This window comes from Sinohyriopsis cumingii, chromosome 1, assembly GCF_028554795.1.
Source record: "Sinohyriopsis cumingii isolate HCF-2022 chromosome 1, ASM2855479v2, whole genome shotgun sequence".
Taxonomy (NCBI): domain Eukaryota; kingdom Metazoa; phylum Mollusca; class Bivalvia; order Unionida; family Unionidae; genus Sinohyriopsis; species Sinohyriopsis cumingii.
In genome coordinates, this window is record NC_142961.1 from 154,577,913 (window position 1) to 154,595,493 (window position 17,581).

A 17,581-nucleotide genomic window follows, 5' to 3' on the forward strand; every position below is an offset into this window, starting at 1 on the left:
CCTGCTCTTCCTGCCCTCCCTGCTGTTGATGCTATTTTGTATTCTGTTTTTTTGGTATGCTGATACAGTGGAAAACTGCACTTCCAACTGCATGGTAGTTTTCAGATCATCCGCCTCAGTGATTCTTTGATATTGGGATTCAGCCAAAAATCACACGGAGCTAAATCAGGGATATGGCAGTTTGTAGGATGTGCTTCTTAATGAAGTAGACTTTTGCTCTGGTGTATTGTCATGGAGTAGATGGATATGTCAGGCATCAGAGCATGAAGGAGTGGTTCTTTCTAAGTGTTCCACAACGTTTGGTAACACAGATGGTGTGCAAGTATACCAAGATTAATCTCAAATGGCTTTAAAGTTGTAGAGTGGAAGGTCTGAAGACTTTTCACTGTATGTACCCGACTTTGTTCCTGAAAGATTGCAGGCATTGAACAAAACTGACACTGCTCTGCCAGGAGATTATGTAATCACAGATCACAGTCTACACTGTTTGACTGAAATAGATATCAGAATGAATAGGGTAGACCTAAATCTGCTAGGACATTGTGTGGGGACAGATCAGTCCACACTGTTACTTGAAATTAGTCGAATGAACAGTGTAGACACTGATCTACCAGAACAATGTTTACCTGAAATCATGAGAATCAGCAGTGTTGACCCAAATCTACTACAATGGTTGGTGGAATAAACAGCAATCTGCCAGGACAGTGTAAAAACAGATCACAATTGATATTGTTTACCGAAGAAAGTAGAATGAACAGTGGGGGCCCCGAGTGGCCGAGTGGTCTAAAGTGCTCTCCGTTACGGATCACTGCCATCTCACCTCTGCCTGCGTGGGTTCGAGTCTCGGATTCAGCCAATGTCGGTATGTGAGAAAGCTTGCCAGTAGCTTCTCGTGGGTCGGTGGTTCTTTCCGGGTTTTCCTGGGTTCTTCCTCCACCATTAATACTGGCCGCCATGTATAGCCTATCGTGTGCTGAAAAATGGCGTTAAACACTACAACAACAACAACAACAAGAAATGAACAGTGTGGACGCAGATATATCAGTACACTATGTGATCACATATCAGTCGAGTGGTCTAAAGCGCTCTTCGTTACGGATCACTGCCATCTCACCTCTGTCTGCGTGGGTTCGAGTCTAGGATTTGGCCAATGTGGGTATGTGAGAAAGCTTGCCAGTAGCTTCTTGTGGGTCGGTGGTTCTTCCCAGGGTTGTCATGGGCTCTTCCTCCACCATTAATACTGGCCGCCATGCAAAGCCTATCGTGTGCTGAAAAATGGCGTTAAACCCAACAACAACAACATATCAGTGTACACTGCTTCCTTGAAAAGGATAGACCCAGATATGATATATCAGGGCATTATTTTTATAGATAGCAGTCTTTACAGTTTACTCAAAATCATTACCAGGATGAACTATTAGATCATCTGCCAGGACAATATGTCATGACAGTTCAGTCTACACCGTTACTAGATAAGCACTGTCCCAAATCTGCCAGGACAATATGTCATGACAGTTCAGTCTACACCGTTACTAGATAAGCACTGGCGCAAATCTGCCAGGACAATATGTCATGACAGTTCAGTCTACACCGTTAATAGATAAGCACTGGCCCAAATCTGCCAGAACACTGCAACTACAGATCAATCTACACTGTTACTAGATAAGCACTGGCCTAAATCTGCCAGGACAATATGTCATGACAGTTCAGTCTTCACCGTTAATAGATAAGCACTGGCCCAAATCTGCCAGAACACTGCAACTACAGATCAGTCTACACTTTTACTAGATAAGCAGTGGCCCAAATCTGCCAGGACAATATGTCATGATAGATCAGTCTACACCGTTACTAAATAAGCACTGGCCCAAATCTGCCAGAACACTGCAACTACAGATCAGTCCACACTCTTTACTAGAAAACCAAAGTATGTCCTGACATAGTAGACAGTCTGTATGGTTTACCTGAAATCACTAGTACAGCATATACACAGATCTGCCAGGTCATTGTGTTCACAGGTCTGAGTCTATGCTTTCTACCATTCCATAAGAGATAACACAAGCAAATTTACAAAACTGCATATGTGGTTTGTTCAGAGTGAGCAGAAACAAGTTTTAAATTGTGTACCAACGAGACATTCATACACAATATAAAACAAATTCTTTAACCCAACACAGAAAATATCATGAATGCAGCTTTGTATTCTTTACATGTCCCCTCTGTCTTTAGAATATACTGTGTGAATGGAATTCAAAACCATCTGAGATTTATACATTTGGAAATGGAATTTAAAACCAGCTGAAATTTATACAATATACATGTGAATGGAATTCAAGCCCAGCTGAGATTTATGGAAGTTCTTTTTTGTGCATCTAAGAATACAGATGGAAAGAAGTCAGTTCAAACACTTAAATAATTCCATTCTGAGTGGGTGATATGAAAATATGGATTGAACAGCTATATAAAATGCCAGGTCAATCATGAAAGATATAATGGGTATATTTTAGAGTACTGACATTATCAGTGTCATGTTTGTGTATTTAATGCAGTAACTCAACAGGCAGGGACAAAAAGACATTTCACCATATATAAATGGATGGATGGAAGATAAAATTACACATCCAACAAAGAATTCAGCAAACATCTTTATTTCCTATTTACAAACATTTCTTGGATGCTTTTAATTATTTCTTAATGAAAATATATTTTTTTTATGTTTAAAAGTGTGTATAAAGGTGAACATTTCACTCATGAACTGAGATGAATGATACCAGTAAAGTGTTCAAGTCCTTCATAAAGCACAACATTTTACTATAACTATCCAGAAAGCTTAAACTATTTCTTTTTTCAAAATCTTTTTGGGATTCATTTAGTTAATTTGTTGTTTTTGTTAAGGTCTAGTGACTGTAAAAGAAAGAAATGCAAGAATATTTTGGACACAGTTGAGGTAAGAAGATCTGAAATAACGAGTCAACTATATGTGAGTTTCCACTGTCCTCCAAACTGAAAAGCGTCAGTCCACTCTCTCCATGACTGAAATGATAAGACAAAAGTATGCTGAAGCTACTTTTTAACAAAAATTATAAAGACAGAACTAAAAACAGTCTTTTAATGGAGATGGAACACAGAACAAAACTGAATGCAAAACTGATTTGATCCAATACCCACTAGAAAGTGTAGAATGGTGAACATGAACATGGGCAAATATTATATGTATTTGTTGGAGTTCCAAGATTTAAACTTAAAAGAATGACCTGCATGAAACAATTTAAGCCATGATGGAAAAGCAGTTGAAAAATATGTATGTCTGATGAAGCTACGTTTCTGACGGGCTGTTGAGATGAAGAAATTGGCTTTTACCATTATTAATTACTCCTTGCAAAGTTAAAATTATAATTCATTCTCCATGGTATATTTGTTGAAAAAACTTGGATGAATCTTACAACAAAGGATTTGCTCTTTTCATTTCTGGTGTTTAACTGGTACCCAATCATAAAAATGAGATAAAGTAATTTATAAAAAAATACTAATTGTACTTGCATGAATGCTTAATAACCTTCAATACAGTTGTATAAATTGTGAAGAAACAAAAATACTGTATTTATACAGGACAGATCTATGTCACTGCATCACATGCTGGCAGATTTTTAAAGGTCTATGCTCTTTTTTCACATGACTTTAAGTAAATCTTGTAAACCCATCTGCCCTCACATTATGGGATAGCAGACAGGAGTCTATACTGTTCACAGGTTTGCATTGTACGCAAATACATTAAGCTAAAATTGTCAAAACATAATGGCAGTGGTACGTGTATTTTGAAATAAACCACATCAGGCAGGGAATAATAATGCACTAATTATAGCTGTTACGATAAGTTTAATGATGAAAAATGTAACAATATTTGTGAAACAATTACTGTCCAATCACCAGTTTCCCCTTTCCATGTTAATTTAAAGCAAAAACATACTGCAAAAATTTGTGAAGTATCAAGCAAATTAAAGCAAAGTGATCAAAAGAGCCTGTCATAATGAGAGATATTTTGTTTTCTAACTGAAGAATTTCATTCAGAAAAAAAACAAGATTGCATGTATAAAATAATAGACTTACAATAGAAATTGTGAATATATAATGACAGCTACAAGCACATGTTATGGAAGTAAGAAAGAATATTTCTTTTTAAAAATGACTTGTTGAATAAACTGATGAAAATGATTACCAATTCCTTACTTTAACAAAGTTTTAAAATATAAAATGTCCACCTTTAACCATTTTGCATAATTCTAAATTATCTGTGTAATCAAAATTTATGCAAACACTTTGATCATAAGTTTAAATTATTATGTAAGTACAAAATGTAACAACTAGTCATCTACTGAAATTCAAATTCCTTGTCCCAAGTTACAGATTATAAAGTTCTTGACATATCAGATTTTGTCTACAATAAAGTGTTGGCAATTAAAATAAACAAAATATACTAGATTCTAAATTTAATCAAACTACTTGTACACATTTTATACCAAAATGTTTATATGATTAATGAAAAATGAGTATGAGATGGATGAATTTTTTTTTACCAGTCTAGAGATCATAAAACACTTGACCTTGAGATTGAGAGTGAGATTTGTAAACAACCAATCACAAAAGACTTAACTTTTGTAAAACCTTTCTTGATTGGCTTATGTTAAAACTCAAGCTCATGTGTTCAGGCCTGCAGAAAAGGTACTAGGTTACTCACTTGTGTTGTCTGCAATTATGCATGTATCATACACAAATGTTGTACTTTGTAGACCATCTGATATGCCAATTATTCCATAACCATAACTACGGCAATAACACGTTTAAATTGTGCCTGGCTGTAGCCAGTCATAAGTTCACCTTGTCTTGCCTTACTTTGTCTCCTGTTCAGACTGAAGAATATGATTAATGAAGAGAATATCAATACTGTTAATATAATCAGTACTGTGACACAATGTGTACAAATGACTGTAAATTAGAATGTCTATACAGTTCTACGTCATGATATTGATATATTTGGTCCATAACTGCCAATTGTTGTGCACCAAAATTGAGGATGGAGGAAATAACAAAACCCAGTTAAACATGCAGCGTAATTTTAGTTTATGTAAATTAAATACATTTTTTCATTTTACGATATTTGTGCATTTAAAGTTGTAAGATAAGGAATTTGAAGATCCGATACTAAGTGCCTAATGTTGTTTTCTTTCAATCCATATTGTCATACATATGACAAACCAATGCAAGTATAGTTTTATAATTTTGTTTACAGGAATCTATAGTGGTACTTCATTGTAATGAGGGAAAACTGTACCAAGGAATCATACATGTACCTTATTGTCTACACACATTGATTTGTATCACAATGAAATATAGTCTTCATATACACTGTGTTTAATATAATATACATTAATACTGATTTTCATTAAGTATTGACAATAGCTACGATGGTCATAGCTATTTACACTACTGTTTAACATAAATGTGAAACTGTAATGTATGTTACACTTGGATTAAATAGTTGTTTTAAAAATACATGGCTTAGCGGTTTTAATATTTATATCTATGTCAGTGAAATACCAAAACTTTCACATTTATATCTAGGTCAGTGAAAACCCAAGATATTCATACCATCACACTATTTTATCAAACATTATCAAAATGAGTATCAGGATCAGATTAATATTGTCATATTCATTCAGTGTTTTGAAATATGGTATTCTCCCTTTAAGTCCTTTATGTATACTGAAGACAGGTGAGCATGTACTTAAAACAATGAATGCCAGATTTCACATATATATATATATAGATTAAGTACTAGACATCCTTATAAGTTGATTCCAACTGCAAATTGCACAGACCCAGATCAGTCATTGTATAATGCACTGGCAGATTTGAGGCTATGCAGTTTGTCAAGAGTAATCATTAGAACAAACAACAAAGACCCTGATCTGCTGGCACATTATGCGATGGCAAATGAGGGTCTTTACTGTTTGCAGTTGGATTATATATTTTATATTAGTACAAGTAAAAGATTTTCAGTGTCAACAACCTGTTTGAAGGGTTCTAGATTATATATCAATTTGTCTAATCTACAGCATGTAACCAACTTCGAATTGCATGGTTTTAAATCGACGAGTTTCTTCTAATATTTCCCACCCCATGCTAAATACTGTCGTTTGTGTATGGATATTTAACAATTGGTGGAAAAGGTAAGAGGAAACTTAGACTGAAACACTCAAATCTTCCATCACATAAGAAGTCAGCAGAAAAGAGGTGATGCAACTCATTCTTGTAATGATGCAAGTAAAGGATATAGACCTTGACTTGCCACTTCATCATCCAATGGCAGATCTAGGTTTACTCTTTATGAAGTTGGATACACACAATATACGCAAGTAAACTGTATTAATCTATAATGCCAATTCAAGCAACAGAGAATGGTGATGTCAATAACCTAACTGCATAATGATGTCACCAATGTAAACATAAGAGGGTAGGTTGACAGCAATGACCGTTCACAATAGTGGCAATACTGAGTAGATGTCTGTAAATAAGACATATTCAGTTTCATGCCAATGATTATCTTGATTTTTGTTTGCAATGCCATATATTAAATATCTTTATCAAAATGGACCCATGTAGTTTATTAAAAACTTGCCAAAAACTGGTTGTACATTGTGCCTGTACCAGATTGGATTCTCATAAGTATTATGTTTAGTTTTTCGCTTTTGAGAGTTGTGTTACCATAATAGGATAACATTTTAATATTTTTGTATCATTTATGAAGTGTAGAACAACTTCCCAATGGCAGTGCTTTTAAGCAGGGAAAATTATGAGCTGCAGTTTTTTATTTGTTTAATAGCATGTAAATACTGTCAGATATCTGTCGCTTTATGTAAATACTGTCAGATATCTGTCGCTTTATGTAAATACTGTCAGATATCTGTTGCTTTATGTAAATACTGTCAGATATCTGTTGCTTTATGTAAATACTGTCAGATATCTGTCGCTTTATGTAATATATTATTGCTCATTGATACAACTAATGATACCTGGATAGGGATATTTTATTGTCCCACCCCACCCCATTCAAATCGATCATGCAGTGTGCCTACAGGATTTGTTTACATATGTGACATCATATAGACACGGTCTTTGAGCTCTTTAGAAAGGAAATAGCAACAAGCAGTCCAGGACTTTCCCGTATTTATTACATAATGACAAACTTGTATAAAGCCTGATACATGTTGCTACCTGATCCAAGTTTGTCTAAAAAAGCCAATGTAATGTGACATCATGCATAAAGAATAATAGAAAAGGGTGATATATTGAATCGCTATCCAAAAAGCCTTAATTAAAATTACTTATTGATTTTAGACTGGATTCATTTATCAATACCATACATATGATATACCAGTAATTTATTTTAATATACTGACAATGTTTCACTTAGTTAAATAGTGAAATAATTTAGTTCTGTTAAATGAGAGATGAATAGAATGTGTGTTCTAAATATCTGAAGAAAGAAATTTCGGTTCAGATCCAACTTCAAACACCACAGACCCTGATCTGCCATGATATAATGTGTTAGCATATAAGGGTCTATGTTGTTTGTTGTACCAATTACTCATAACATCTGCATGAATCAAGGTCTGTCAGTGCATTTATGCAATAGCAAATCTGGGTCCATGCAGTCTGTACCTGACTTATAGGTGAGTATATACGGTATAATTGCTGAGCATAGAGATATACTCAAATAACGATTGAAATTAACTGAAGGTGGTAAATTTGTTAGGAAGATGAAGAAAACTTTCCTTCATTAAGTACAATTTCAACTGAAGTATCATAAATATAGTTGAAAACCTATATATGTACAACATTTATTTTATCAGGTAGGAAAATAGGTTTGTATAATATAGGTTTGTGTATTTGCAAAGAAACACAAATAGTTATATATGAAATGGTGAGGATTGGTGAAATTACCTTTGCAGTAAGCTAGAAATAAGCTCAAAGATTAGCTTGGTAAAGAGGTTTTTTTGCAGTAGCTGTGGGTAAACATATTGATGTATGTTTTTTTTTTCATTAATGGGATATGAATAATGGTATGAAAGCAGTATGGTGTCATTCTGGGAGGGGGAAAACTATTAGCTCTTGCAAATTCTGCATACTGATGTTGCATAGCTACCTTTAGAAAACAAAACAAATTCATGAAAGTGCTAGTTAAATTGACTGGTATTCAAAGGTAAGGATGATACATGTATTATAAAGACAGTCAGTTGCAGGGTAATTGGCAGCTGCCTAACAATTGATGACAGGGTAATTGGCAGCTGTCTGACAATTGATGACAGGGTAATTGGCAGCTGGCCAACAATTGATGACAGGGTAATTGGAAATGGCTATAGAAATCAGTTACAGGGTAACTGCCAATGGTTTTACAAATCAGTTGCAGGGCAATTGGCAGCTGTCTGACAATTGATGACAGGGTAATTGGCAGCTGTCTGACAATTGATGACAGGGTAATTGGAAATGGCATTAGAAACCAGTTACAGGGTAATTGTCAATGGTTTTACAAATCAGTTGCTGGTTAATTGACAGTGGTTTTAAGAAATGGTTACTGGATATTTAGCAATGGTTTAATAAAAGCAGCTGCAGGGTAATTAGCAATGGTTTGACATTGTGGTTGCAGAATAATTGGAAGTGGTTTAACAAAGTATTAAAGACTATCTTACTGCACAAAAGTTTATATCTTTTGTGTCCTGTTCACTCAAACTTGATCAATAAGAGACTTCACCAATAAGGACACTGAATCAATTCAGTAAACTTTTTTGTATTGAATAATTTCATTAAAATAAATAATTCTCCTTTCTTGCCAAGCACAAGTTTACAACTGATTCTACCTTCACAAGTGCTAGAACCTGCTTGTTGTAGTTTTATTATAATTTAGATCAGATATCCTTGAAATTATTTTAAATTCAGAAGAAAATAAGTAAAACATCACATTAAATATTCAAGCTCTTTGTTTAAAGGTCAACTGTGAAATAGCAGTGAATGTTACATGTGCAGATCGCAGCTCTGGGGTCATTCAGTGCAATATATTTTAATAAGTGAGACTTTGTTTACCTTGTTTACTTTTCATACCTAGATGAAAATACATGTATTGTACAGGATGAAATATATATATACAGCGTGCTCATTTTGTGGATCTTGCATTGCTGGTTTTTTTTCACAGAGAGTTCATGCAAATTTGATTTTTTAAGCTGTCGTTTTATTTTGGCTGTATTTAGTTTGGCAGGTTGAAAAAGCAAAATACAGTACTGTATATTCATTTACTTTTGTGGGTATCAATTATTGTGGTTTTTCAAAAACTGACGTTTTTGTTCAGACAATACTTCATGGATTGGGAATGAGGTCTTACTGTTTCCGTGGAAACATAATTGTTGTTTGGGTGTTTAAATTTTGTATTTTGTAGCAACCATAAATCCACAAAAATTGTTACTCCAAAAATACAGAATTCACAGTAAAATAAATTCTTTAATTATTTTAATATAGTATCCAGATGGTTAATATAGCACAACAATATGGTGTGTGTGGCAATTTATGGCACCTCAGCACAAAGTGGCTATATTTTGATAACTAAAGGTAATGTTTAAAAATTCGATTGAACAAAAAAGTAACAAGATAAACCCTCCCAAATAAATGTAACATTAACATCTTACAAATATACAATGCAAAAATGTTAAATTTTGTAAAATGTATATAAAATAAAAACAATACAATCACTTTGTTGAAAGTGGGCATAACTGAAAAAATCATTCGAAATAACTGCAAGAAATATAAATATTAAGTTCATGATGAAAATGTTTACCAATGTTCAGGTCAATCCATCAATATTGAAAACTTTCGCACTACAGCACACAAAAGAGTTTTCATACATAAAATATATCTTTAAGTCAAAAGAGTTTTTAGACATAAACTATATCTTTAAGTCAAAAGAGGCATAACACTGGAGAAAACACCTCAACAATCATTGTATTCTAACAAAAAGTAAATAATTTGTAGGTTATGATTTAAAATACAAACCCATCAAAAGGTGTGAAAGTAATTGTCAACATAAGATGCTAACATAGATGTATCTTGATCAATTTGAGACATTCCTATTTACAGATCAATCTTGATCAATTTTAGACATTCCTATTTACAGATCAATTCTGATCAATTTTAGACATTCCTATTTACAGATCAATCTTGATCAATTTTAGACATTCCTATTTACAGATCAATTCTGATCAATTTTTAGACATTCCTATTTACAGATCAATTCTGATCAATTTTAGACATTCCTATTTACAGATCAGTCTTGACCAATTTTAGGCATTTTTATCAACAAAATCAGGTGTATCTTAAGAAATTTTAGTCATTTGTTGGACAAACACAGACATATATTGACCAGTTTTTGATATTATTGTCAAATTCCATAAGAAATGACTAAAATAATTAGATCCAGCTCTAATGAGATATCAATAGCTTCAAAGTAATCAAAACTTTTAAAAGGTCTCCTAATGAAAAGTGCAAAAAAATTCATGGATAAATTGTTCATTAATTTTATTTTACCTCTAGTTGCTATGGAAACTTATTCTAACTCAAACAGCAAATAAGTTCATACTGTAAGTTAATGTACAACATAAATTAGAGCTAAAACCTATATGATATATATATATATATATATATATATATATATATATATATATATATATATATATATATATATATATATATATACATACATGTATCTATGAATGAGTCAAAGATGCTGCTGCAGAATTGCATAACAGATATCATTGCAAATTAACTAAAACCAATATTTATTTATTTTGGGGGGAGAATTAGAACTTGAAAGGATTCATTATGTAATATCACCACTGATATTTCCCATTAAGTTCCAAATACAAGGGGAAATAACTATAAGGAATACATACGTTTAGGTATGTTGACTTTGTTGGAAACCAGTATGTCTGCTTGTACATGGTTCATGTTCATGTACAGTGTCTCTGGATTGCTCTGAAATAACACAATAAAGGCAGGATGATTTTTCTGCAAAATGTGATGTTGCCATTTCGTTAGCTAATTTGTCACAAAAAGCAATATTTTCGCAGATGTCTCAGGAACTCCAGGCAAAATGCTCTTGTCCTGTGAGACCATTTAAACACACATGTCAATGCACCTATACAGAGACTGTTTACATATCTTAAAAATGTAGGAATATTATAGTGAGCTTTAAGTTCCATCTTTGTTTCTTTGTGCAATAATTCTTTATAGAAATTTACTGAAAATCAGGAATTTAGCTCAAACACAGAACTGAATTGTGTACAAATTAACTGTTTATAAAAAGCTGAGTTCCTCAAAATAGCTTATATGTCAAAATATTTAATAGTGATGTAATATATAATAATTAGTAATACTATTTAAATAGTGGTGCAATAATTAACTAGTATACACAATAAAATGTTTTAAATAGTGGCACACTATTATAAAATAATGAACTAGTATACATGTCAAAATGTTTCAACAGTGATGCAGTATTATATAAAGTTTCATGGACACTTCAAATGGTTCTAAGTTCAATTTTGGAAATGACAATGCCATGGCAATTGAAATGGAAAAATTACTGGTTGCTGTGTTTAGCAAATTTTTTTTTGTTCTGATATGTCAAATGGGTTTTGTGTAACACGTTTGAAATCGGGAACAATTTAGTCCTATTTGTAACTTGTTTCCATAGTAATGTCAAAATATGTAAGCCCAAACATTCTTTATAGCAAAGGCAAAGAAATTAATTTGGTATGTGTAGTAAGTTTCATGACCACATGGTGTTTGAGTTACTTTCTGGAAATAAAAATGTGAAGGTAAAATGGAGCCCATATTTACATTCCCAGCAGCTATTGGGAGGGGGACAAATTACTGAGTCTCCTATGGCTTTAAGTGTATTGGATTACACCTCTGGGCCTGTTCATTTAGTAAGACATCAATAACTAAATGACTGATAATATGCTAGGTGAGTTAATACCAAAACCATATATTCTCAGAATATACATTAAATTTAGCTGACCTTTTATTTTGTTCCTTCTTTGACAAAATTAAACTGAATATGATAAAACCAATGTTCATATAAATTGAGTGCAGCATTGTCTGTAATCATTAGCTATGTAGACTTAAGGATCAGAAGGTTATGGGTTTAAATCCGTGTGGCATTGCTGTAGCTCTTGTCAATAAGGTACTTGGCCGTGACTAACCCAGCTCACCAAGCTATCAGTGGGTTAGTCTGTGATGAACTGGGGTATTATTAAGGGGTGTGTAAATCTGGCTTTTCAGTCACCTTATAACAAGGAAATAAATTTTCATTGTATTAAACCCTTGCAATAGGTTACTATTTTTCATGACCAATTGGCTCAAGACAGTTGTTGCTGATTTACAGAATCTCACCATGAAGAGTTCATATAGGTTGTCACCCATGGCATCCTTCACATGGTCATCCACAATTGGAAAAGTGCGGCACAAATACTGGCAAGAAAAGAAATTGTGTAAACAAGTCTTTTATTTATAGAAAAACAATGAATTTCTGACTATATATGTATTGTGTACATCTCATAATGTCAAAAATGAAAAAGATTTATTATACTAATACTTGACCTTTGTTCAAAATCAAGTTAATGGTGTACCTGACAAATGACATTTATTTTGTAAAGAACATAATACATAGCTAATATTTCTCTATGAATACAGATTAAATATTCAGATCATTATTACTTGTAAATGACGTAAAGATACAGTCTTGATTCTGACCTAAGAATGTTCTAGAATGGAAATTTCTCATTAGGTTGACCGTATTTAAAAAAAATGGTAACTGCAACATAGGTCAAGTAGAGGGGTATATAATCTTGTTTATATTAGGAATTATTCATTCTTTTTTGCTTTAACATCTGAAGCAGAATTAGTCTTATTGCTGTGTTCAGTTTTTAATTTGAGTGGAATTATTCTTCTTCAAAATATTATTCACTTGAATTACAAAGTGCTCAATAATATTCTTGGACTTAAAGATTAATTTGGAATTCTAGTGAATTCAGACGAGGACATTTTGGATTACATTACTGTGATACATCAAAAGATTTAACACAGAATTGCATTCCAGGCCATTGGCACATTAGTACACATTGAGGCTACAGGCACATCAACACATTCAATACTGAAATTTATTTGGAATACCACTGAAATTCAATTGGAACTTAATATATTTGGACTTGTGGTTGAACTTTAGAGATATTTGGGATTTAGTTCACAATACTGTAAGTTGTTTTTAACTTTTCACATTGTATTCAGGGAAATGAATTATTTGTTGAATTTAAAAAAAATTTACAAAACTTTTTGGGTTTTTTCTCTTTTCTGTTATTTAGTTTTAGACCATAGTGTTATAACAAATATCTATCCATATATAAGACAATCCTACCCCATCTCACTTTACGAAATATTATCATGTGTTCTCTTGGGCCTTATCACAGGAGAAATAATGCAATAAGTATAGCCAAATCTTTCAGCACTTTTGAATCTTTATAACAAATTTGGTTTCATGTTGTGTCTAAATCATGTCAAAAGAAATATATTACATTTGAACTTTGTTTTACCTTAATTGGAAACAATTATATAATGAAGCTACACCTTTAACATCTGATTTAAACCCGTATAAACTTTGGCAAGACTTTTAACTGCTGATGTAAACCCATATATGCTAAAGCTAGACTTTTAACAAGTGATGTAAACCCTGAACTTTGGAAAGACTTTTAACTACCAAAGTAAACCCATATAGTCTAAAGCCAGTTCTTTAGCACCTGGGATGTAAACCGATTTATGCAGAAGCTAGACCTTTAACAGCTGATGTATTAACCCGATTAGATTATTTTCAATACGTTCAACAATTTGTGTGCTATGTATGTATACATAGGCCAACTTGCAACATGTTTCCATGGCAATGCCAAAACTGCATGATCAATACCTGTTTATGCATGTATACATCTTAGGTGGATGGTGGTAAATGCAACAAGATGTAGTAGTAGCAAGATGTAATAGTAGCAAGATGTAATAGATGTAATAGTAGCAAGATGCAATTCCTCTCTGAGAAAAGTAACCTACCTCAAGGGAAATACTAGCCTGCCTCTGACTGTCTGCATAGTCCATATTTCCCATAGCATATAGTAGGTTATGTGTCACTCTAAGCTAAAAGAACAAAACAGTCCAACAGCATCTTTCAAGATCAACTTTTTCTGACATAAATGACAAAAACTTATTTTCATGTAATTTACTGAGACTCTCTTTTTTTTAAAATGTCATTAAAAATACAGTCCATCTTTCTAAATTTATAATGGAAGTTAATTTATATTATGTATGCATTTGTTCTTGATCTTTAATTTCGGCTTGCGTTAATAAAAACATCCATCATCCTTAGCACAGCAAGGGGAAGTAACTAATCTGCACTGTTATATATAAACTCCTGATTACTGATAAACTTTTAGGTTTTATTAATATATCCATCCATCAGCCCTAGCAGAGCAAGGGGAAGTAACTAGTATATGCTGTTACGTATGAAAAGTTCAACTTGCTTAAAAAATAAAAACCTTTAGGCCTGCATCAATATATACCTCCATCATCCTTAGCAGATAAAGATGATTCAATGTTTACAAAAAAAACCGTCTTGAGAGACCAGCCCTTCTGTCAACAACAAAAAGTTTATCAAGACAGGTGGTATCTCATAATTGGTCTGTGTGGGAGAAGCACTTTTCAAGGTTGAAATTAAACTGATAAATATATTTCATTCTTTATTCATAGTTATTTTTAAAGTATTACATGCATTTATCTCAATATAATTGTATGTAGTAATAAATATACATGCCAATCATGAAACATTCAGATTTATATTTGTGAAAATGAAAACATCCATTATATTTGTAACAATAACTGTACTGGTTCTGATCAGACCATGAGAAAATATGGAATATATATGTACTAACTGAATTAAAAGCCAAAATCAGCTCATCAACAAAACAGAATACACTAATCCAAATCCTAAATTCATGGACCACATAAATGGACTAATTCAACAGACAAAGAACATATTAATGTCCTATAATAACAGCTGATGAGATCTCTAACAGTGGCACTTTTAGTCTGGTGTCTATGTTTGAATAACTGTAATACCGGTATCAATAAAGCAACCAACAATAGGAACATTCACAATGACAGTAGAATTAATTCATTCAGTCATTGCTAGTAGTAACTTATTAATAGACTTGCATCACATTCACCACAGGCACTACATATTAACTCCATACACCGTCAATGTACTCCTCATTCACCACAGGCACTACATATTAACTCCATACACCGTCAATGTACTCCTCATTCAACACAGGCACTACATATTAACTCCATACACCGTCAATGTACTCCTCATTCACCACAGGCACTACATATTAACTCCATACACCGTCAATGTACTCCTCATTCACCACAGGCACTACATATTAACTCCATACACCGTCAATGTACTCCTCATTCACCACAGGCACTACATATTAACTCCATACACCGTCAATGTACTCCTCATTCACCACAGGCACTACATATTAACTCCATACACCGTCAATGTACTCCTCATTCACCACAGGCACTACATATTAACTCCATACACCGTCAATGTACTCCTCATTCACCACAGGCACTACATATTAACTCCATACACCGTCAATGTACTCCTCATTCAGCACAGGCACTACATATTAACTCCATACACCGTCAATGTACTCCTCAAGGTACAGTAAAAGCTAAGAGAGAAGAGCTTTCATTCTAACATTATGTATGTCCATATGACCACTTCCTTTAGATAAGAAATAGTTAATCTTAATTGGGGTTTACACTATTTCTTCATTGCAATGGTGGTTAGGTGGCATGTATTTAAATTTAGTCTGGTTTATAGATAGTAGCGTAAAAGCTACCTGTCACATCTGCTATTCATTTGTTCATAGCAGTGCTGAAATACATATTTTACCAAAGCATCTTGACAACTGGTTATGTTCAGCAGGTGGTCCCTAACAACAGTACATTCATATTTTAAAAAGCCAATCTGTGAACAATGATTCTGGCCAAAAATCATAGCAGAAGTCAGTCGAGTTTTACTTTATGTATTGTTATGTACGAAATACTCATCACTGCTAAAATTGACATTGTGTATATATATATATATATATATATATATATATATATATATATATATATATATATATATATATATATAAAATCACACACACAGATGGAAAGGGGAAGTAACTAGTCTACAGTGTTACCCATAGATCCATCATACTTAGCAGAGAAAAGGAAGTCAATTAGGCAATATAGTTACTAATGAAACATTCATCACTGCTAAATAATTGATCCTAAAGACACATGGGTAACTTTTTAAAGTTTACTGTGCATACTATTGGTATCTTAATAGAAACTGTTGATTAGGTTCTAATCAACACTGGTTTAATATGGATCATTTAAAAACAATATATCAGACTGGATTTGCCTTATGTTACTTAATAGACACATTTTTATACCCAAGTTGACAACATGCAGTCATTGCATAGAAGCCCATTATAAGTGAACTTAAAGGAAATTACTAAGAGCATGTACTATTCTAAATAATTTTCATCAACTTTAATTTTCTAATTCCCAATGATTTTAACAAGTTTAAAGTTTTAAGTTCAGATATTACCTGTATCAGTTTTTCAGCCAGTTCATTGGATTCTCGGCACAGAATCCTGAAAATATTACATCTTTTTAAATGCTTTGTATTTTTACTATAATATAGAAACAAAAGAGTTATGATTATCTGCACTCTGGGGTAAAAATCTATAAATATATAATACATCCCATATTTATAGATTTACATTGGGAGGCAAGTAATTGCTACCAAATTTATTGTTTGAACATAATAATAATAATAATAATAATAATAATGATAATAATATTAATGATAACAATAATACTAATGACTTTATTTAAATAAGAATCACATTTGGTCAACTGACCAATCTTCCATGAGGCCTTCAACAATGACATTTGTACCAAAAAAAGTAATATATATATATATATATATATATATATATATATATATATATATATATATATATATATATATATATATATATATATATATATATATATATATATATATATATATATATATATTTATATTACTTTTTACATGATGAGATGCTTTTGAACTATGCACAAGGCTTTAAAAACTGGGACATATAGGATTCATACAAATAGTAGCAGCAAACACGTGTAAAACATTATAGGTGATTGCATGATAACAATGTTGTAAAAAGAAGTAGTACTGAGTTAAACGAAATCTTAAAAATAATTATTAAGATGTGTGGGCAGTATATATACTTGCTATAAAAAAAATATGTGTCCACAAGAAATGGATTTGACCAGGAACATAGTTAACTTTTGGTCTTTTAATAATGTAACCTAT

The 17,581-nt window shown here is 32.6% G+C and overlaps 1 protein-coding gene across 3 annotated transcripts in view; it reads right to left on the reverse strand.

Moving 5' to 3' along the window:
• Positions 1-2,629: 2,629 nt before the first annotated feature.
• The window catches only part of LOC149808196 (armadillo-like helical domain containing protein 1), a 35,010-nt gene continuing 20,058 nt past the window's right edge, over positions 2,630-17,581 (reverse strand). The window contains exons 8-13 of one of the 3 annotated variants that reach the window (XM_089974574.1): positions 16,814-16,859; positions 14,194-14,277; positions 12,493-12,570; positions 10,992-11,073; positions 4,873-4,904; positions 2,630-3,030 (exon numbers count right to left, since the gene is read on the reverse strand). In XM_089974574.1, coding sequence (XP_089830700.1) covers positions 4,900-4,904; positions 10,992-11,073; positions 12,493-12,570; positions 14,194-14,277; positions 16,814-16,859 — 295 coding nt within the window. In that variant the 3' untranslated portion in view covers positions 2,630-3,030; positions 4,873-4,899. Of the gene's footprint in view, positions 3,031-4,872; positions 4,905-9,135; positions 9,154-10,991; positions 11,074-12,492; positions 12,571-14,193; positions 14,278-16,813; positions 16,860-17,581 lie in introns of all 3 variants that reach the window. The other 2 variants (XM_089974556.1, XM_089974565.1) reach the window with 2 other exon arrangements.